We start from the raw sequence: 22,298 nt of genomic DNA on the forward strand, positions 1-22,298 counted from the left end.
GCTTTTGCTTACAGAGATGGGTGTGAGATGGCAAGGGACAGAAAAATGTGCATTTATGTAGAAGTCCTTTTTTGCTGTTATACCAGAAGTGCTGTTTCCAACTTTTTCCTTAATCTGTTTCCAACTTTTTCCTTAATCTGTTTCCAACTTTTTCCTTAATCTGTGTTTGATGTCTCTGTAAGAACGACGAGTGTAACCACACCATCAGGGTTGACGCTGAATTTTTTCCCTATCTTTTCACCCCAGATTCTTTCAAATGGCTCACTCCAGCTGCTAGGAACTAACCGCTGAGCTGTTCACTGGTCTGCATGGGGTACAAAGGTTAGCCCCCCACATCCATTTCTGACACAGAACCACGTTCCCCCTGTGTCACTACAGCTGTAGTAATGGTGATGGCAAGGAGCGATGCAAAAGCTGCCCTCGTGTGCTGCCCATCCTGGTGCAGCCTCAGCGTGGTCCTGCGGTGAGCTGGGCACCGTGACATCCCAGCATCTGCACCCTCAGCTGCTCCTGGGGCAGGAGACTTCTTTGGGTAGGGCTTTTTCTAGTGCTTAGGGGTTTTCTTTTGAGGATTTGTTTGTTCGGTACCATGAATTGTGATGGGTTATTGATTTTTTTGTTTTGTTTTGTTTTCTTGCAAACTTCATTCCACATTCATTTGCCTCTGGTTCCTAAAGGAGCTGTTCATGGGCAGAACATTTTCACGATGCTGTCTTGGAAACGTTAGCTCTGTCTTGACTAAAACTTACGAGCAAGCTTCCTACCTGAAAACGAGCCATGATTAGAAGAAAACTCTATTTCAGGTATTACAATGAATGCCTAGGAAACTTCTCCTCCTTGGCACAGTTCTCTTTTCTGGTAGTGGTCATTGCTGCACTGCCTCGTGTTTCCTTAGCAGCTGTTTGCATGGACACATCTCCCATGAACACATGGTTTGGTAACGCAGCAAAGCCAGCTTTAGGTCTCCTTGTGGAGAGATGCAAGCATCAACATTACCATTACCATAGGATGTGACGTGCTTTTTGGCTCACCCTGTTGCTTCAAATGACCTCCAAAAATTGTGATGGGTTTACTTAGTACTGCAGGGTGTGTGCTGTGTCGGGTAATGCCTGTCCGTGTCACTGTAACCTTATGACTGCTCTGCTATCTTTCGTCCTTTCAGCTAGTTTAAAGCCAGCAGCTGAAGTACATTACGGTGTCTGCATCTGATCTGGTTTGGTCCTGTGGCAGCGAGTGAGCTCGGCCTGGCCATGGGGGGACACTGACGACAAAATCCTCTCTGTTCAGTTCTTTGGGTACAGGGTCTGCCCCGAGGAATGGGAACCAAGTCCTGGTGGGATGGCTACAAGGAGAAAGGTGTAACCCCGTTTTTAAAGGATGACCCTGAGTGGTTGCAGTGGAGAAGGAAGACTGATGGAAGTGGGAACAGATGGAAACAGAAGTTAGGTTGCAGAGCAAAAGAGGTGAGGGATTCATTCTGCTGTGCTTCGGCTTGGATGCCAAAGCCTTCTCGTTCCCACAGAGATGGGTTAAGTGAGACATTTTGCTGTTCTGCGTTTTCTTTATGCAGCCTCTACTGCCAATTTTGCACTTTGTAAAAGTTTAAAATTCAGATACAAGTATTTTGAGTTTGTTTTCTAGCTTAACAACAAATCATTTTGCAATCAGTACTCAAGCATCTGTAATGGGATTTTAGATAGTGGGGAGGTTGGCGTAGATTGCTGTTCGAACTAGCACAGTCCCCATAAAAGCTCCTTTTTACAACTGCTGTGCACTTTGGATTTCCTGTTTTAACAGCCAGAGAGTCAGGCTAATGTGTTTGTCTATTGCAGAAGGCAACAACTGTCAAAGTGTTTATTTCCTAGAAACAATTTGAATCTGTTTCTTTAGATGGCCATCTGAGTACGTGACAATTCTGTCATTAGGCTGCCAGAGTCTGACCGGAGCACGACAGACAGTAGCAGTACTAGGAAAACAGAGGGGGGAAAAAAAGGAAAAATTACCAGTAAACCAAATCTGTGGGTGATTTGCTGCATATAGTTTGCAGCTGGTGACTGGCGTGTCGTTCTGCAGTGCATAACACTTAGAGAATTGTATTCATCGTGTGCAACACTGACACAGTGATTTTGCTCTAGGTTATTTCTCATAGGGCAGGGAAATGTTCGGTTTGACTTCATTTAGTGCCCTTACATCTGAAGGTGCTGCTTGCTAACAACCATCGCTTTCTGTGTTAACTTTTTAGCTCAAATAAGAAGCCTCGTGTTTGTGCTTGTGTCTATTCATTCTGGGTAGAAACTCATTCCTGGTAACTCTGAGGTCTTTGTGAGCGTGCCCTTCTGTGCGTCGAGGAGAACTTCTCTGCAGTTCATCGGGGCAGTGCTATGATGAGCTGGTACAGATATGGGGAAGTGGAACGGTATTTGTGGATCTTGTTAAGTGAAAATATATCTTCAGTTTTTTTTAACAAAAGCACAAAACAGAAAAACATGCATCTGCAAGAAAGGATGCAAAGTATTTACTTTTATTTATTTTTACTTCTCGGCTTCTGTTTGCTGCTTGGGAAGTTCACAAGAAGATGGTGCAGCACAGGATCAGGCTGGAGAAAGGCAAGGAGAGGATCTCCATCCTCCAGACTTCCAGCACAGCACTGGACAAAGCTAGGGCAGCACTGCAGTCCTCCATGGGGTAGGTGGTGGGCACAAGTCCCCTGCAACCAGCCTTTCTGCGGTTCTGCAGGAAGCAGCACGTGTAGTAAAAGCATCCTTTAGCAGAACGGTTAAGGGAGACACCAAAGTTTTTTTGTGAGCCAGTAGGGCTGCAGCAGATCTTCGTTTTTGGCATCAGCCATAAGTTTCTCCAGTGCCTCGACTCAGGGTAACATTGCCTCCCTGCTTCCTGCAGTCACATCACTGATGTGACAGCACCGTCACTATATCATTTTGTCATATTTGCTGATGTTAGTTATATTTCCAGGAAGGGAAGGGACTGACTCATTGGCATAGCAGACAGGTCATGGCTTTCCCTTGAATCATTTGGTCTTGCCAAGGAATATCTTATTGATTAGAAATTGTTTCCATGGCTATTGGGGGGAAAAACGGAAAAATATATCCTGGTGGCCAGAGTGAACAGATGGGAAGCAGGATTTTCTGGGTAGTAAGCTGTTGCTGGCTTCTTCAGTGCTTTTTGCATCAGGTTTTGTAGCATGATGCAATAATTGTAATGAATTTGTTCTTCTAGGAAGAGACTGATTTTTTTTGAGTTTGTAAATAATTCTGAATTCAGCTTGAAGTTGAAAAAAATGCATATTAGGAAAAGCTGTTTGAGAAAGCTCAAGGATCTTTGCATAATCAGTCTGTGCTTCTGATGTGACCATCCTTAAGTTGCTCGTATGTGGGCGAATGCTTTACAATTAAAAATGAGAAAACAAATTGAAAATTGCTGTTTCTCTTGAGTGCCTGCATGTTGAAACGTGAAGTTAGTTCTTTGCCCTGAAAGAAATTATACCACGATCACAGTGAGTAATGCAGCTCCCCATGGTGCTTTTAGGTAAAATTTCTCACAGGGAGAATGGAAAATTGTTAGTCTTAGCAACTACGAGGGAGAATTTTTTTGTTTGACATCTAAGCTATTTGTAAAGAAGCTCATGCGTATTCTATTTGGTTGGTTTTGTTTGTTTTACTTTTGAAGTACGGTATATAAAAGTGCTGCAGAAACTCACTATCCCTAGTCAGTGTGTGAAATTTTAGCATTACAAATTAGGAGGGGCTGTGATTTCTTTCATAAAGAGGATTGAGCTCCAAAGCATCTTATATTTCTCCTTTGGCTTTCTTTGCTGTATACCTGAGGAAGAACAAAGCAGGCAATGTGAAATTCAGCTGCCTTTTTTTTTCCTTTAAAACAGAAACCAGCTGCTTCTGATGCTTTCATTTTTTAATTTGCTTTCCTAGAGAAATGCTCCTCTTATAAGGAGGGAAGAGATGCCGAGGAGTTGGCAGCTCCCCCAAAGCCCTATTCTAGTTTTCCGTGATATCGATTTTTATTTTCTGGAGCACAGGGGATGCACACACCGTACTGCTCAGTCCACTGGAAGTTTTTTCCAGCTTAGCTGGAGGGCTTTGTTCTAGCAGAGCACGCTCGCTCACACCGCCTTGCTTATTCCCCCAAATACCCCAGCTTTTGCCATTGCGGCGCTCCCGGAGGGCAGCTCCTGATTTTCCAAGTAGAGGAGACAAAGTTATGCTAAAAAACTTGGTTGCATGGGGCTTTGACTGCCTGGGGATGTGGTTAATAGTTAATAGTCAAGGTTAATAAAATATTTGATACGGCTTTGCCAGCCTTGCTCAGAAGCTGTTTGCTGCAATGGGTGGAGAAGGCTCAGAGCACAGAACCCCAAAGGGAGAAGGAAGGAAGAGACTTAAATTTCCTCTCCCCAGTGGGAGCATTTCCAAGCCTTTGCTTGTTGGAGCCCAGTGCTTGGACCATGCCATCAACAAACATCAAATTTCTCCGGTTAACCTGAATGGGATCTGGATCAGGCTGTGGATAAGAATCTATTCTTATTTTGTTCCCCTATCTGTAAGGAGCTTCCTCTCCAGAGAGGAAGAAGAGCAGTCCATGCAACAGTTGCAAAATTGCAACGGCATTTCAATAGAAACTTTTATATTTTTTTAATAGTTGACACTGGCATCAAGTGTTCCAAACTGACTTCTTAAACTTCTGACTGCAGTGCTGCCACTTCAATCGCTCCTCAACAATAGCTGCCTACTCTCAGTCCCCAGTTATGGCTTGTACAGTAGGTCAAAAGCAACCAACAAAAATAGCAGAAAGAAGATCTTAATCTTCCAGAGCTGGTTTCTTCAACGTATGATGTTTGGTGAACATCAAAATGGCATTTTCACTGAATATTTTGTGTTGTGCTACCTTGACTGAAAAGGGTCCTAGTGGAGGTAGGAGCACAGGGGTCACTTTGTCACCATGTTAGCTCTTCTGTGCAGAGTTGTGGGACAAGAAAAACTTCAGCAGGACGTGAAAGGAACAAAAGCAGGATCAAGGTGGAACCCACTGCATTTCAGCTCTGCTGTGTTAGATGTTTCCAGGGAACCAGAGAGGCGTTGTGCCGTTGCTACCCCTGCTCGCTGGCAGCCGACAGTGGGACATGCAGGGCAGAGCATCACCCCAAAGCGAATGCCAACTGAAAAACAGGTCTGAGTGTGCACCTGTTAGATATGAAGGGCAAGGTATTCAATGCATTTAATTTTGGCTCTTTGTTTTTGTTAATTTCCGTTCCTTATTTTTGTGTTTAAGCACTAGCTATTTAGCAACTGTTCTCACTCGTCTTTAAATCCGCTTGTCTTGGCTATTAGGCACTGCTCAAATGCCTTCCTAGCAAAAGGAGTTGTTGTAGCTGTTTATTAGGCGACATCATTTGCCTACCATCCTGGAAGATTTTAAGTGTGTTCACTGAGATGTACAGCATTGCTGAGGAACCTTTGCATTTTGCTATTTTGCTTCATTAGAAATGATCTGGTTCTACAACGACGAGTTTGTTTGCTTACCTTTGGAGGTGACGCTGAAGTCTGGAAGGGTTGACCCTTGAGATGAGACATTAGTTAAATCTCCTCCTAGACATCCACAGACTCTCTGATGGGTGCAGTATGCACTAAAAGGACGGTTTTCTTCATGCTGTGCCCATTGTTCTGTGGGATTTTTTTTGTTGATCCTTCTGAAGCTACATAACGGTGCTAAATCTTCAGGCTTTAGCTGTGCTGACTGTAACCAAAATGATCAATTCCAACTTACAGTTCTACATAATATCTAACAAAAGCGTTTTCCCTACACACTCATTGGAACAGGTAATTACTGCAGCAACTACAGACTAATTTGAAGTGTTAGCTGTTAATTAAAACACTACAGAGGTGTACGGTTGTCTTTTGGTGTAACCAAAGCTCCTATTCAGACTCCATTAATCACTTTGCAGTTATTGTGTTGGGGAAGGTCAGGACAATTGAGATGCCGGATCAGCCCGGAGTAAACAAATTCCTTTCCTCCCAGGTAGCTTGCCATTTGCAAAGCCAACGGACACGCTGTACCCATGGGCATGGTATCTCCTTTGTGATCCAATTCGCAGTGATAATTAAATGTTAAATTGGTACTGTCAGTGCTCTGTAAACCAAACCAGGTATCTGCCCTCTGCTGGAAATTTAACCCAAACTTCCACGGATGAATTAGCGTGCATCATAATTAAATAATCAAGTCTTCCCTTTTAATTCACTTGGAAACGGGAGATCTCTCTTATGGAAAAAAGATCAGCTTTCTTGACAAGCTAATTAAGTTGCCAAACTGTCCAGCACAGCGCGTATTAAGCTAAGAGACATTAAGCATGCTATCTCAACCTGTTCATTTTCTTATCATTTCTGCTGATCTTAAGTCCGTGCCGTTTTGCCGCTGTTGGTTCATCCATACTTACAGCAGAGTTCATTTACTCCCTCTGATTCATCGATTATGCCTTCAGCTACCAGCCCGTCAGAGCTTCACCCCATGGTTTTGCTCTTTGCATGTTACACCGACATCAGATAGCACTGATTTTGGTGTGCTTCTTTAAACCACGTTGGCTCCTAAAAGCTAGCACCACCCAGTTACATAATTTAAGAACTTCTGGATAAATATTTAAGGTGAGGTTTTTAGAAGCTGCCAAGCTATTAGCAGGAATTCTATAAGCACTTGGGATTATAAAGGAGATTAAACAGACTCGCTCCGTACCACGTATGATTTGGCATGTGGAAAAAACTATTAAGCTCTTTCTTCAGTAATAATTGCTAGAGGTATATAGTGGTAAAAGATTATAATTCTTTAAAGTTAGTGCCACATATATGACATTACTGTGCGTACTGTCATAAATCAGTACGAGACAATAAAACTAGTGAAGAGGAAAACCTTTAATGGTTTTGTTTTTATGCAAAATTACATTGGATTTTTAGTAGATTTTTTTTCTTCTACCTTTATTTTCTTGGGAATTTATGTTTAGGAATGCACAAGTCACTGCTTAAAAAAAACAATTACAAATGTTTGTCTTCAGAAATTTAGACAAATAGCTTTTGACTTACCATGAACATTTATTTTGAGTACATTTCAGTTTTAACACTGATGCATACTAACCTTACATGCGCACACGTGCTAATCATAAATACAAATGTGGAAAGGTCATTTCACAAATAGTTTCTGTGGGTCCTTAGGTTTCGATAAAGAGATCAGTCACCGTGTGTTACTTCACTTTAATTGGTATAGCTGTGCGTCTCATTGTCTTATTGCTGAAAATACCCTTACGATTAGCCAGCTTGTGCAAGAAAACCTGGGTTTTGTTACCATTCTGAGTAGCGTATTATATCACAACTTTTCATGGAAAGAAAATGTGAAAGTGGATAAATTCATACTTGCAAGTGTGCTATTATGCTGTACCAGTCTTCAGTGTATAGATTTTATGTAAAACATGCAGATGTAAAAAAAAAAACAAAAAACCTGCTAAACAGCTCCATTGTGAGTATATTCTGCAGATCAATTGTTTTCATCAGTCTGTCTTTAGAAATGCTGTCTAAAATTCGGTTTACAGTAAAATGTTAATACACTGTACTCTAAGGCATTTTTCTGTGAAATTAGTGTATGCATGTTGCACGTATGTATAGAAGTAATTTTATGTCATCTCAAGTTATTTAATTTTTTCCCTCATGCAGGGCATATCATGTCCCTAGTGGAAAAATACTAGCCGTAAAGGTAAGATATTACAGTAATTTTCTCTCTCTCACTTTCTCTCTTTCTCTTCGTTCTTTCTTGACCTGGGTTTCCTTCCCCTCCCTCTGATGGTTAGATCTCAATTTGCTTTATTGTGTTAAGTCCACACTGTTTATGCAGGAAAGCTCCAGTATATAAATCCAGTAAGCTCAAATGAGCAGAGAGTTCCCAGAAGCCAGGTTTCACCCTCCAGGAGCAGCAGGTTTGTTTTAATGCTGCGTGTTGGTACCACCACATCCTCCTGATGGTTGTGTGGACAGGTCCAAACGCAGCCGTGGGTTGTGCCACTGGGACAAACCCCCTCTAGCAGCTGGTGGAGATCCTGCTTCACCTTTCCAAAGCCTGGTGTAACAGCAATGGGGATGGAAAGGTCGCAGGGTGTCAGCCTCTACAGCGCTCTGCTACTGCCACAGTGTCCCCAGGGGCATATTCTTGAGTGGTCTCTGCAACTTCTTTTAAATAAAGAGAATTTCCCTGTTTTCTTTGGGATACTGCTATGTTTTCCTAGTAGATCTTGTGGTTTTAACAGGTCGTTTTATTTTAATGTTCTTCCTCCCTGCCCACAACTGTGTTTATACAACTGAATATCCGTGTGTGTGTATATATCTTCTGTTAGCATTTGTAGCTGTGAAGCTGTATGGTGTAGTGTGGTTACGTGTATCAGATAAGTACCAGTCTTCTCTGAAGTTAAATTAAAGCTTTGGTAAGCTAATAATGCACCTATGACTACAATATGCCAACTACTGTGTGATTTAGAATTACATTATTAATTCAGCTAAGCTATAAAATAAATTATTGATGTCTGTGTAGAACTGAAACAGCTTTTTTTTTTTTTTTTAACTTGATTTCATTCAAACTTGAAATGGTAGAGACTTTGGGAGAACAAATGAACTGTAGTATTCATATAATTCTATTTAATAGTTTGGAACCAAAAAGTTACATTTAAAAAAATGTATAACTTAAAGAATAATTAAGTGGAGATCTGTAAGAGTGTGTTTCGTTTCATCTGTCTTTCTTCCCCTCTTTGAGTCACTGAGGTCTGGTATAACTGAGTTAAACAGGAGAATGTGGGAAAAGAGAGAAGAGGAGTTTGTGGGAGCTGGTTGCTGCAAGCAGAATGGGTATTAAATAATGTGGGATTATACTGAAACTTCAGACAGGGCATTGTACGATTTATTTTTACCAGAAAGTATTTACATGTATGGGTAACTTTCAGATCTGAACTCATGTTGTCAGTAGTTCTTACTGCGTATAACTTAGTAAAATGAGGTTCTGTCCATGTTTTGGCTTTCCTTGAGGATCACATAAATCCCTGCACTCCACTGGGAGAAACACTTTTGACTTTTTCTATGAGTTGAATGTCAAAAAAAATTGAAACTTAAATAACATCCAAATAACTTCTAATTGTACAGAATACAAATATCACAAACAAGTATTTTCAAGTGGTATCCATCGCTCCTAAATCTGTCAGGAGCGGTTAGAATAAGGCAGGAATTCTCTGAGATGCAGTAGGCACGAAAGTACAGAAAACCTAATATGCAGAAACACCTTTTGTTACAACTTCCAGTGGGGAACTAAGGAAGCTCTTCCCCTAGATGCTGGTGTTGCACAAGGTTGCTGCTTTTCTCTGCTCTCCTTCTGCACCAGTTCTGCTCGGCACTGGCCTTGCCCGCTGCCCCCAGACCCATGGTTTGGGGCCAGGGGTGCCCCCGGAGCTGGCTGGAGAGGAGCTGGAGTGAGCTAGAGCAAAATCACGCCCGCAGGAGGGGAAATGAGTTCAACCTTTGCAAGGTTAATTGAAATCACCTCCCTGTGGCAAAAAGCCTTCTTCCCCCCGCAATTTCACCTTCTTGTTTCCCTTGGAGTCCAAGGGTTCGCTTAGTCCTCGTGGATAATTAGCATCGTGAAGATTTGGGAATCTGGGTTCTCTGGGTAGACCCTACCCCTGGTGGTCCCATCACTGTCAATTATAATTTTTTTTAGTGCACTTACAGAAGAAATACCGCACCAACACGTGTGCATTATTGTGGTTTAAAATAACACGCTCACAAGCTGCAGGTCGGGAAACACGCTATGACAGTGATCATGCTGGCTTGCTCCATTAATAAAATTACTTACTGCATCTGCAGCTTGGCGTACCCAGCAATAAAAAGAGGACAGCCACACCTGCATCTTGACAAGATGATCACAAGGATCAGTTGTTTTGACAGAGGATTACCGTGCTGCTAGCGACGTCGTCGCACTGAAGGATCTGTGAATGCAGAGTGCTGTTGGTTTTGTTTGTTTGTTTTTTGATAATTGCATACAGATTTGATACGACGAGACAACACTCAGTAAACCTGTTGATTAAAATGCTCTCAGCTGGTAGTTAATCTTGCAAATACATTGAACAGGATAACAAACCAATGCTGATATCCATATTATAGACCAAAGCTCTCTGTGTCATTACATATTTTATATAAACTTTACAGCTAGATAATGTGCGAAAGATTTAATGGATTTTCTAATGTAACCTTTTTTTCTAATTGGAAGAAAAAAAAACAAATGAAAAATGTGAGCGTACGCTGGCTGATTGCCATTCTTCAGCTGCTTTTGGTTTCTCCTGCTCTTAAGCTAGCATTTAAATGGACCATTTGATTAATCATTTGTATACCGACTATAATACTCCCAAATTTCCTTTGAGTTGTACATACTGTAAAAGACAATTATGTCGGCACAGATTAAATAAGTGAATTAAAACAGAATAGCAGCTTAATTTGACCTGTGATTTTGCTCTCGTTCCCTTCAGTGGAACGTATGCCACTCCAGCAAATAGATGAAGTCATCCATGACAGCTTGTGATGAATTGCCGTATTTATACTGTATATTTTAATAGCCTCACACTAATTTAAATTGAGCACAGAGTAAATTATAATTCAGTCACTTGACTGCTTGTATTTAACTTGACAACTCATCCTTATTTGTCCTGGAGGTGTAGTGGAGAGCAGAGGAAATATGTTCAGGTATTCCTCCTTTAAAAGTTAACCCTTTCACTCGAAATGTTAGGTACACGGAGTTTATGCAGCCTTGGTGAGGAGTCCTGCTCCCACCCGTGCTAACAGCGCCGTGCGAGCTCACAGCGAGTTATTTTATGCCTGATGAATTCGGTTTCACTGTTCCGCTCTCAGCAATCCCGAGAAAACCACCGAGTGACTTTTTGCTGCAAAGTTCTTTCCAAAGGTGCTGTTTTGGAAAGGTTTGTTTAACGCCACATCTCATTTGCTTACCCATGTTACGACTGTGGAGGTTGCAGCCAAATCCTAATTCACGGCTTCCTCCTCGGTAGCAGCAGGTTTGAGGACTCTTTTTGCCCCTCCATTTATCACTGTCCGACCCCATGTCTACATATGCTTGGAAGTTGTTTCCTGCATTCAAATTTAATTTTCTAAATCTGCTTGGAAACTGTGCAAAAGGAGCGTGGCAGTGGAGATGACCAGTGGAGGTGAAGGCGGTGCTGCACAGACTTGTCCTCCTCCTGTCCCTGTTTCAGTGCTGTAATTGGGTTCCTCCAGCCTCAACTTCAGATGGCTGCCTCCAGTTTGGGGATTGCACAAGCCGGGTGGAATAAAATGCTTCTGCATAATAATTATATTGAGAAAGAGACACAGTGCCCTCAACGAGGTTATTTGGTGGTGCTGTCCGCTTGCCATGCTGGGGTGCTCCTGTGTGTGCTCAGCCCTGCAGTAAGCAAATCACCAGCAGGTCCAGGAGCTCTGCTTTTCCCCGTTATTGACACTATTACAGTGCAGGGTCTGCGTGTAATTATGGCTAATGCAAATCAGCCAGAGACCTTTCTTCCTGCCAGGTCTTGGTTGATTGGATGTCAGCGATGTATCTGACACTGATCATGCTAACTAGTTGTTGTGTGGGGTGGCGAAGCCCTCGCAGGGAAACCTCTCCCTCTGAGTAGGATTTAGGGAGATAAAATGCAATTTTATACCGTTGACAAGATTAAATTCTGTTAATATTCAATAGGTAAAACTGATAGGATTTCAGCAAATTATTTGAAGTTTTTCACGCTGGGAAAATGTAAGCGAATATTGTTGGCAAATGATTATTGATCTAGACAAGTGTGTTAAACATTTCTTGGCAGCCCTGTATTACACTTACCATTTAGTTTAGTGACAGCTTTTATAAATAACCCTAAAGCAAAGTCTTGATAGAAACAGGTTATCGTTTTTTTTTTTTCTGTTGGACCGATTTTGATACTGTAAAATGCGTTTGGAGGTGCTCTCCCTGTGTTTTGTTTTGTCAGCAGTAAATGTCTGTTCTGCTAATTCTGCAAATCGACTGTATTTTGTGTTCCTCTGGCTTAACATGTTTAACTGCGAAATACCATACAATAGGAGACTGAGCCCAGCTAACTGTGTTCAGAATCCACTTTGGTTTATATAGTAGTACTTAGGAATTAAGTGTGCAAATCTTCTGATAAACATGGCAAAGAAAGGTTTGTAAAAGTCACTTTTTTAGCACTGGCCTTCCTCGTAGCCACCAAGGGCAGATTTTTCTTCTCTGGCTGCTTGCAAGTGCAGCAGTGGCACTGCAGAGAAGATGCATAAAGTTTTGTGGCCTTTCTTTAATAACTACTTTCATCTTAAAAAATCAGTTATTAGCAGAAAGACTTCAGGAAAGTAGTGAGGTCAGACAGTGGGGGTGCATGGGTTCATCTGTATTTTGCCACTTGGGTGCTGTGCACTCAGGGGTGAGGTGTTCCTGGCAGAGCCCAAGCCCTTCCTTGGGGTGCCTGGCTCGAGGTGTTAGACAAGGGGGAGATATTAAACTGAAATTCGAAAAGTGGTGCTAGGAGATGGCTCTTGACACTCCTTTAGGGCACTGTTGAGAAGTTCAGAGATACTTTCAATACCACAGTACTTACTTAAATCTTTAAGTTATGAACTCAGCACACCTGTCAGGATCACAGTGTTCCAGAATTTTTCATGAGACATCTTCCTAGCAAGAGGAGTCGGTGTGGGGCAGACAAGGAGAGACAGCCCCAGGCTGGGCACTAATTTGTGCTTTGGGTGAATTGCAGCAGCTCCAAGCTTACAGACCCACAGATTGACCGTGCCTGCTCTTTGCGTTATGTGTTGGGCTTGTGTTCAAGTTCTAGCTCGTCTGTTGGTCAAATGAATAAACAGCAACCTTTCAACTTTTAATGGATAAAATTGGCTGCATAGCTTAATTTATTTGCAACTGACTTTCCAAAGTAAATACTTCTGTCCTTCCCCTTCCCTTCTTCCCATGGCTCTATTAAAATACTCCTTCCATTCCTTTTCTCACATGAGGTTAATTAATACCGGGCCTTCTGTTTTGTTCTGAGTCATTCACTTACCTTTCATGTTGGTGCTGATCGTACGTCTGATGTTTGTTTTTTAGGTCATACCCTTAGATATAACACTGGAGCTCCAGAAACAGATTATGTCAGAGTTAGAAATTCTTTATAAGGTATGCATTTTTTCTCATTTTAATTATTCTTGCTTACAGTCATCCTACAGTGTGTCTTTTTTTAAGCAGGCTTCTCTTTTCCTTTCTTTTTCCAGTGTGACTCATCATATATCATAGGATTTTATGGTGCATTTTTTGTCGAAAACAGAATTTCATTGTGTACAGAGTTCATGGATGGTGAGTTTTTTCCATCTTGTGTGCTTTTAATTGCTAAGCTTGTAAATGGGGAGAATCATATAAAGATGTGCTTTTCCAGTATGGAGCAGAATGCATTATTATGACTTTGAAATATAAAATAAAACATAGAGAACTTTGATTTAGTTTTTTTAAGAACAGGCTAGTATTGGGATTGGGTTATATTCTGCAGTATGCTGTATTTTCCTGAATGCAATTTCACTTACTTTTATTGAAAATGTAAATAGAACAGAAATAAATGCTAGCTTAATTTGTGGTTTGATATTTGAGTCTTCCATACAATCTGTCCTCACTGACGAAACAGCTGTTCCTCACTTTTAATGTTTTGCTAGCCAAAACAGATTTTCTTTTAAAGAAATCTATTAACCCAATGTCCTGTGTGTTTTCAGTGGAAATCGGTTCTTAATTGCAAGACAAGGAATTATTTTCCAACACAGCTGTTTAGCAGTGCTGCACTAAGTTTCTTTCTGAGTGTACTCTTATTTCTCCCAACGTGGATCTTCAGACCGACAGTATCCCCTTCCCCACAATTTGATGCTGCCATCATTATGGAGATATAGAAGTACTTTGCTCTGAAATTTTGTGCTGTGTGACACTCTCGAACAAAAGGCAGGAAAACTATACTGATTACAGCAATTTGTAATCATTGCTGCCCTCTGTGTATCAATTTTGAGAGTGTCTCATGACAGATACAGTCCCCCCGTGTCTCATGCACAAGAACCCTCTTTGCAGCGTTCAACTTTGAGCTTCATGTTGGTGCGAGCATTTAGTATATTACTCTCTTCAGGGTTTTCCTATGAGCCAGCATTTTCTGCTCTATCCAGCTTTTTCACAAAGGTTCAGTTAAACTGCATATAAAGAAGAGAGGATCTCGCAAATAATTTACTATAGAGGAAAGGCTCTCTGGCAGGGAAAAAAAACAAAAACAAAAACAAAGCCAAATGCATACCATTAAATTAAACACTGTTGAGTAGCTTCTTTCTTTCTGATGGGGGACTACAGATAAAGCCCTTTAGGGTTGTATGGTGCATTTTGTTTCCCCCCTGTTAAAATGGTCTGTTATTATTGTTATTTCTCTCTTTTCACACTTACTACCTCTGTTCCAACGATCATTGTGCCCCCTTTCCAAGCGTGAGGGATCCTCTCAGATTTTCCATTATTTGCAAAGCTTGATGAGAAAGTATTATTTATTCACCAAAGCCCACCAGTTAAATTCTTTGGTGCTCTCATGCTGTGTGACCATTAGCCATTTCTCTGGGCTCTTCTTGCAATTGCACTCGGATTTGCAAGCCTGTGTTAAGCATCAGTCCCATGCAGTAAGGAGGCAGCTGCTCATGCCAAAACATGCATCTGCCTGGAGTGTGTTTGCTCCTGCTAATTCAGAGACTTTTCAAAATGATGGACATAAATGCTTGCAGTCCCAAATTCTTGTCTGAAAATACTTAAGCCTGTAGGGTATGCATCCCTCATGATGTTGCATGACAATGGTGTTTACTGACCATGCACAAATTACTTGGAATTATGCTGGAGATGACCTCTGATCTGCCTCATGTTGTGCGCTCCTTCTGGCAGAAAACAACAGCAAGCATCTAAAGGAAGAACAAAATGCAAATAAAAGGACCTTGCCAATTTTTTTTTCCAGGCCTTTGATTTGGATGGGGAAGGATGCAGGTGACGATGATAAATATTTTCTAACCCTGCAGATGAACAACCTTAACCTTGACAAATTTTTGGCCCTTTTTACTTTAATGGACCAGTTTGTAGTATTTTCGGAGTCCGGGTCATCTAGAAAAATCCCATGACTGTTTGCCCAGGTGTATCCTGTACTAGCAAAGTCTACTGATAATATTACAAAAGCTGGGCATTTCCTTTGTGAATTATCTAGATACAGATCTCCTTCTTTTGGGGTACTCATGCCTTAGGGGCACACACACACACACACAAAATTAAGGTGTGCGTATTGTGCCATGTTGGCTCTCTCCTGACATGTGGAAGCAAGAAAAAACCAGGTAACACCAGCTCTGCAAATACCAAAGCGCAGAGGTTGAAGTGACCTGGATTACCCTTCCACCTGCCAAGTGATCATACAGAGCAGCAGAGATAGGAAATGAGGCTTTCTAATCTTTGCCCTCTTATGTCTGTGATAGAGTTGATGTTCTTGTAACTAAAGATGGTGAATTGCACCACTGTCTTTTACTTCGTTGTAGCCTGTCTTCCTTGAAGCTGTTGAATACTCATTAAATTCCCTTTAGAAACAGCAAGAGGTGCGGGTTATCAGACTGTGCCGTGATGTCTACATATAGATTTGGGAGCTAACCTATATTTGGGTGTGGAAATCTTGTCCACAATGTTTGTTTGCTTTTTTTTTTTTCCCCATAGAAAAATGGTAAATTTCTCCAGCTGTCTGCAAAAAGATTTTTTTTTATTATTTTTATTTTCCAACCTGCACTTCCTGTAGTGACATCTGTAACAGCAAGAATTAGCAGATTGGTATGTGAGAGTAGGTCTTTTTGTCCAAAATTTAAGGATAAGTTGCAAGTATTAGCAGAAACTGCCTGACCTTACGATAGCCTTTTTCCTGTTATTTCTGTTAAATAGTAGTTATATTTACTTTTTGAACTGTGGTTCACTGCAATACACAGGAAACATAAGACAATATAAATTGAAAGATGAAACTTAATGAACAAATAGTAATTTTGGTGACCTGGAATCAGAGCAACATTAGTGAAGACAAACACATGCTATATTCTGACATACAAAGACTATAAAGACAATGGGGAAAAAATCATTAGAATAAAAGGTATTGTATAATTAAGGCTGAAGTCTGGTGCAAGGACCTTGTGACTTCTTTGCATTGCAGCATTTCAGAATGAATGGGTTTTACTTTTAAAAACTGAACCATAAGCGAAGTACAAAGTATAGTTTTCCTAATTGCTGAGTATTGGCCCAACTCTTTTCCCAGTGGTATCATCAGTAAAATCCATAGGCTGCACCAAGAGCAGTCAGATCAGTGCTAAGCACTTCTGAGAACCTCTAGCCTGGAGTTGACTATACATTCTTGCAGGCTGCATGTAATACGTTCTGCATGTAATTTACTTGTCTTTTTTTTTTTTTTTTTTTCCTTTTGGCCATTCTACTTGGATTTTTGTAATAGTCAATTTTAAATTCACTTTCTTACACAAAAGTGTGTATTTCACATAAGGGACATTTTTAACACTGGCATAGTCATTAATTCCCTATGTGGAAGATAAGGGAAACAGCCTTTCAGGGATGTCTGCACAATCGTGACTTAGGTTTCTTGCTTTCTCCATGAATATATGAGGCTGGCTGGACAGGGTTTTGCCAGGTAGTAAGTTCTGTCCCATACTGGAACTTACTGGGAAAACTTAACTGCCCACCCCAGAGCTCCTCGTCTTTCAGACATCGGTGTGGGCACAAACTGCGGGGCTCAGCCCAGCTTTCACTGGTTTTGTCATTATGAAGAAGCTGACTTTAAGCAGTGCATCAGATACCACCTAACATTAGCACTAGGTTTTGGGGACTGGGGTAGAATACTGTTGCTTTTTCTGATGGTTTTGTCAGTCTCCAAGGAGCTATGCCAAGCCCAAAGGTTTTAAGCTCTCCGATTTCAATATTGTGTCCTGTGGCTGGGAAGTTTTCTAAAACGAGTTTTGGTGTTACATGCACAAGTAAGTAACATGGGTGAAAAAAAGAACTGAATGCTGTCTCCTGCATTTACTCAGTTTGGTAGATTTTTAAGGTCAGTTATTTCTGACACAGTTATTGTTATATCATTGATGGTGGTTTTTTATTAATAACCAAGGCCTAGAAAACCCTTGTGACTTCAAATCTAGGGCAGTATTTCATTTTATGTTACCTAAGCACATTTTGTTTGTCCCTGCAGGGGGATCTTTGGATGTTTATAGAAAAATTCCAGAACACGTACTAGGAAGAATAGCAGTAGCTGTAAGTATTTCTTTGGTTTTGTCTTTTAGTTTTTGATTGTGCATATAACACATCCCTGCTTTGAGTGTGCACGTTCCCTCTTAGGACACTGAGTCATCTCCAAAAACCTTGTCCTCATTGTATGTGTGTAAAAGGAAAGTATCCATCCTCTTCATTGCTCCTCCTAACTGTCCTGTCTTCACAAGGACGCAGGTCTGTGAAGGCAGAGCAGTCTGCTGCCACCAGAGTTCAGGGTCATAACTGGCTCCGTCTGTGCTTGCTTTACTGTTGGAAAGGTTTTGCCAGGCCAAACAGGGGTTAAGGATATCATCCTGTTCTGTGACTAACACACACGTTTGCCAGAGGCTCAGAAAATGTAAGAGGATGTGATAAATTGAACGGGATAAGAAAAATACATGATTTTGCTGGAGAACTGTGTGGCCACGTTTCTTCATATCAACCTTTTAGGATGGAGCAGGCCCCTTCATCTCCTTTATTTACCCTTCAAATCCTTCTGTAATGTGTGGTTTCTTTAAAAATTGATTCAGCAGTGCTGTCCTAGCCCTCATGTTGATCCCTTGTCTGCCACTTCTGCTGATTCTTGTGTGTTATTTCCATTCCAACCGTCCTCACTCTGCACAAAGTAATTCGATAAGATTTGCTTTTCAGGTTGAAAAATAAAGTCAGCTTCTGTTATCAGAATGCAATGGTAGAACACACTTGCTGTCTTCCCCCTGTGGTAGGTGTACTCCTTAAGGCAACGAAGAAGGCAGATGAAGTTTTTGTTCATCACAAAAGCCTGACAGAGGCTGCGTGGGGACAGGCTGCTCTCTCACCCCTGAGCTGGAACCCTCCACACATGAACAGTGGTGGCTGGAGACCCAGTGAGCAGGGAGATGTCTGTGATCCAAGCTGAGCTGTCGGCCCCAAGTGTCTTGGTTTGGTAGCAAGGAGCTGACAGTGGGCTCCTTCAAGCACCTGGTATGCCATTGTTGAGTCTCAACAGCATTCAGAGACTTTGTCTTGCTAGAGATTCACTAGTCGTGATTGAAAATTCAGCTTATGGAATACTAACAGCAACAACAAACAAAAAAAGTGGCATGTTTTGCCAAGACTGAACACCAGGTAATTGACCAGTGTCTTAGTGGTTGTCACAGGGGAGAGATACTGCTAAACAATTGCTAAATATAAGGAATACTTTGATAACTTAAGCAGTTTAAAGCATAACAAAGTTATTCTATCGTGTGCCATTTAATTAAGTGCTGGGTTTTCACATTCATTATACATCAAGCTGACAATTTAAATCCTTTAATCCAACACAGGCAGCTATTTAGTCTCTGTTCATTGTAATTCACAGCTCTACTTTCTCTTAATTTGTGTGGCCTGCCCAGGGTGATGAACATCCTTCTCTGATGCTGTTTCCTCTAAGTAGCTTCAAATCTGCTCATTATATAGCCTAGCAGTTTCTTATGGAATTTGAATGCTTTTCACCTTTAGTTCAGAGTAAAAACGTTTCATCTCTTCTTCCCTATGGAGCAATGAATGATAACTTGCTCATATTCCTGATGCTAAGTAGCATGTGTATTGTGTAATAATACTGGGATGGGCCTTCGAGCATTTATTCAGATGGTTCTCGCTTCTCCTTTTCCTTATCTCACTTCATGTAGTGTAATTAATACATCCACACTAACTTACTTTATCACTTATTTAATTATTTTTGTGTCCTCTCTCACATCCTCCCAGGCCAGCCCAGCTCGGAACACCGAAGATGTTCTCTGCCAGTTTTTCACTTGTCCATAACAGCGGTGCTTCGGCCCCATCTTTTATGTCTTGAACAAAAATATATATATTTGTTCACCTACAGGGTCATCGCCTTACAAGTCTGTTAGTTAGTGAGCATGACTCCCTGACATGGATGGGGAATTGATACTTAGCTTTTTTTATTGTTGTCTTATCTGCTGTTTTAGCAGTCTGTAGCATGCCCAGGGGGTCAGCAGAGAGGTGAACAAAGGAGCAGGTGCCTTCAGAGGAGGAACTCGCCCCTTCCTCCTGCTTCCCAGTAACAGAAGGGGTGCACTGAGGCTGAACCAGCACTGGCAGCTTCCTCTGCTCTGGTGCTGAGTTTTTGCTCAATTGGCATGGTAGGCTTGTTGGAAGGAGGCGCTGAGAGCTTTTGTTTGCTCTATAATTTGTCAGCAGCAGCAGGAGTAGCTCCTTTAAGTTTTCACAAATGACCACCCTGCATCTTGGTGTCTGACATTTGGGTAGAGCCCAGCAGCCCATTTTGTAGGTTGGGCACCTTTTTGCCAGGTATTGTGCATAGACACCATAATCTTCACTCTAAACAGCTTGTGAAGATTACCCAAAGCCTGTAGGACTTCTGATCACGTACTGATGGGCAGGAGAATGTCCGACAAAAGCTAGAGCTTACATGGATTCTGTGGGCAAAATCTGGAGCTTCCACGGTCTCTCTGTTTTTTCGGTCTGTGCATTTTCTTTTTACCTTCCTTGCACCGTGTACACAGAGTCATTTGTCTTTTATTCCCTGGAGACATGTACAATGCATTAGTCTACAGAAGCTGTTTAATAATATGTGTGACCTGCTCATCTGTTAATTAGAAAATCTTTTTGTTATATTTGTAGAAGTTTTCAGTGAAACCATTGCCAGAGGAAGATGATGCGGAAACATTTAGCAGTGGCCCAGTATTCTCCTCTCTGACTTGATGGTTTTCCTGCTTCCTTTCCTGTTACACAAATTTAATCCCCATGAAAAGCACGGGACTGGCAGCCTTTAAAAGCGATTGTCCTGCTCAGAGCAATGAGCACAAACGTCGCAGGCAATCCCAGCTGGTCTAGAACAAGATCTGTGCCTGCTCAACGCACGCAGCAAAGGGAGCGCGATGCCCCTGTGCTCCACTCGCTCAATTAAATACCAAGTTGTATTCAAGGTCATTTCCTTGCAATTCTTGATCTCCACAGGCTGAACTACCTAAGAGACATCCCTTTCTTGACAACCCTGACTTTCCATAGCCCAAAGAGTACTCAGTTACCCGTTTCTCACTCATTTCCTTGCAGTACTGCTGTAAGTATTCGAGCAGGGCTCTGCAGTTGCATGGTAGTCTCCTCCTTCTTGCTTTTCCACACACTTCTCTCACGGATTTGGCAGGAACCAGTTGTGGTGGACGATGAGCTTTTAAGCTGAAATAGTAGGAATTTATAAAGTGCGGTAGTCTTCTCTTCTTTTGTGGGGTTGTGTGTTTGATGCTGAAAGACAGAATGCTAGAAAAAATGCAAGGCAGTAAAAGGAAATCCTCCAAAGAAAGCAGTTGCCAGATCTTGGGGCAAAGCACTGCATTTTGAGGAGCGGGATAACACGGTAAGAGAGGCAGATAGTACTGAGACTTCAGTCCCCTAGGTACCGGGGAGATCTCTGACTTCATCACAAAATTCCTCTTGGTTGCCTGCATGAGATGGTGTTGACAAGAAGGTGAAATCTCTCTTCTTTTCTGTGCCCTTTATTTGTGCAGAGGGCCATGGTGTTTTTTTTTCAAAGGGAAAAGTGCGTCTTGGGAATCCCAAAGTGCTGTGCTTCCTCCTGTTTTCGTGCTGCTGCCTATTTATTTGGGTCTGCCGATGTAAAATCTGTTCTACCTTTGCTTGCCACTTCACGCATTTATTTTCAATTCAATTTCTTGAGCAGTGACATTGTGCACTGTATTTTGAGTGCTAATGTTGATTGAAGTTCTCCCTGAAAGGATGTGCACTTGAACTGTCAGGAGAGTGAGTGATTGACAGCGGGTGGAAGTACTTTTTGTGTCAAGGCTTTGTCAAGTCATTGTTGTAAAACCCACTTTACTGAATACCAATAATTCCTGCTAGATGTTCAATCAAAAGATACCCTGTTCCAGCACCGTTTTAGGATAATATTTAATATTTAGAGCCCTTCCATGAGGTGGGCAAATGTAAGTTAGGTGAATAATGGTACTTTACACCAGGCTCGTCTGTTGGGGGGACTTCTGTGTGCGTATTTGCAATGCCACATAAAGGGAAAAGCTCGTTTTATTCCTTTGTACACTGTTGCTGAGACAGTCAGAACAGGAGAGTTGGGTTGATACTGTCTCTTATAACTGCTTATTCAGCACATGTTCCATAATAAAGCTACTTAATAACTCACAGCTGTTGATTTTTTTTTTCCCCTCTAGGAAGTGTTTCTTTTTTTTTTTTTTTACGAATACATGCTTTAAAATAAATTAATTTATAATGATTTCAAAGATGCTAAGTAATCTAAATATATGTTTAATAATCAAAGAAGCTTAGTGTACGTAAAATTACTTTTACCTTTGGAGGAAACCTGAAATGTTGCATCCCCCTTTTTGCATCGATGCTTTTTTTCTGCTTCTTCTTATGTCAAAATGCTGTGTAAGTAGAATTCCCCTGTTTTGATTTTTGAAAGGCTAAAGTGAACAAGGCCACACCGCAGGGCATACAGAATTTGACTAAGGCCTTTTGTTACAGGTAATTACCATCTGAGGCCATGAGATAGTTGGGTACGGAGTGTGAGTTTAACACTGAGGAATTGCCATCTAGAGCAATTTACTGGGGGATCCAGAATCATTATTTGGTTTACAAAAGAGCTTCAGATTTCTCTTATGTTGTTTTTGGTTACAGAATAAATTTAAAAATGAGTTTCTAATCCAATAGGAAGGCTGAAAATTACTATGCTATCTGCTTTCACACAGTACAATGTTTTTAGCGCTTCTGCTTGATCACTGTAACAGAAGTAATTTCATTTCAGTCTACTCGGACAATGAAAAGAATGTAATTGTTTTGTCTGAAAAATTCAGACAACTTTACAAATGTCAGCAATGCTTTATTGTTCTGGAGGTGCA

The 22,298-nt window shown here is 41.3% G+C and overlaps 1 protein-coding gene across 2 annotated transcripts in view; it reads left to right on the forward strand.

Annotated features, from left to right (window-relative positions):
* The window catches only part of MAP2K5 (mitogen-activated protein kinase kinase 5), a 127,688-nt gene that overhangs the window by 32,954 nt on the left and 72,436 nt on the right, over nucleotides 1–22,298 (forward strand). For both annotated transcript variants that reach the window (XM_032194790.1, XM_032194791.1), the window contains exons 9-12: nucleotides 7,728–7,767; nucleotides 13,201–13,269; nucleotides 13,365–13,446; nucleotides 17,369–17,430. In XM_032194790.1, coding sequence (XP_032050681.1) covers nucleotides 7,728–7,767; nucleotides 13,201–13,269; nucleotides 13,365–13,446; nucleotides 17,369–17,430 — 253 coding nt within the window. The remainder of the gene's footprint in view (nucleotides 1–7,727; nucleotides 7,768–13,200; nucleotides 13,270–13,364; nucleotides 13,447–17,368; nucleotides 17,431–22,298) is intronic.

This window comes from Aythya fuligula, chromosome 11 (genome assembly GCF_009819795.1).
Source record: "Aythya fuligula isolate bAytFul2 chromosome 11, bAytFul2.pri, whole genome shotgun sequence".
NCBI classification, from domain to species: domain Eukaryota; kingdom Metazoa; phylum Chordata; class Aves; order Anseriformes; family Anatidae; genus Aythya; species Aythya fuligula.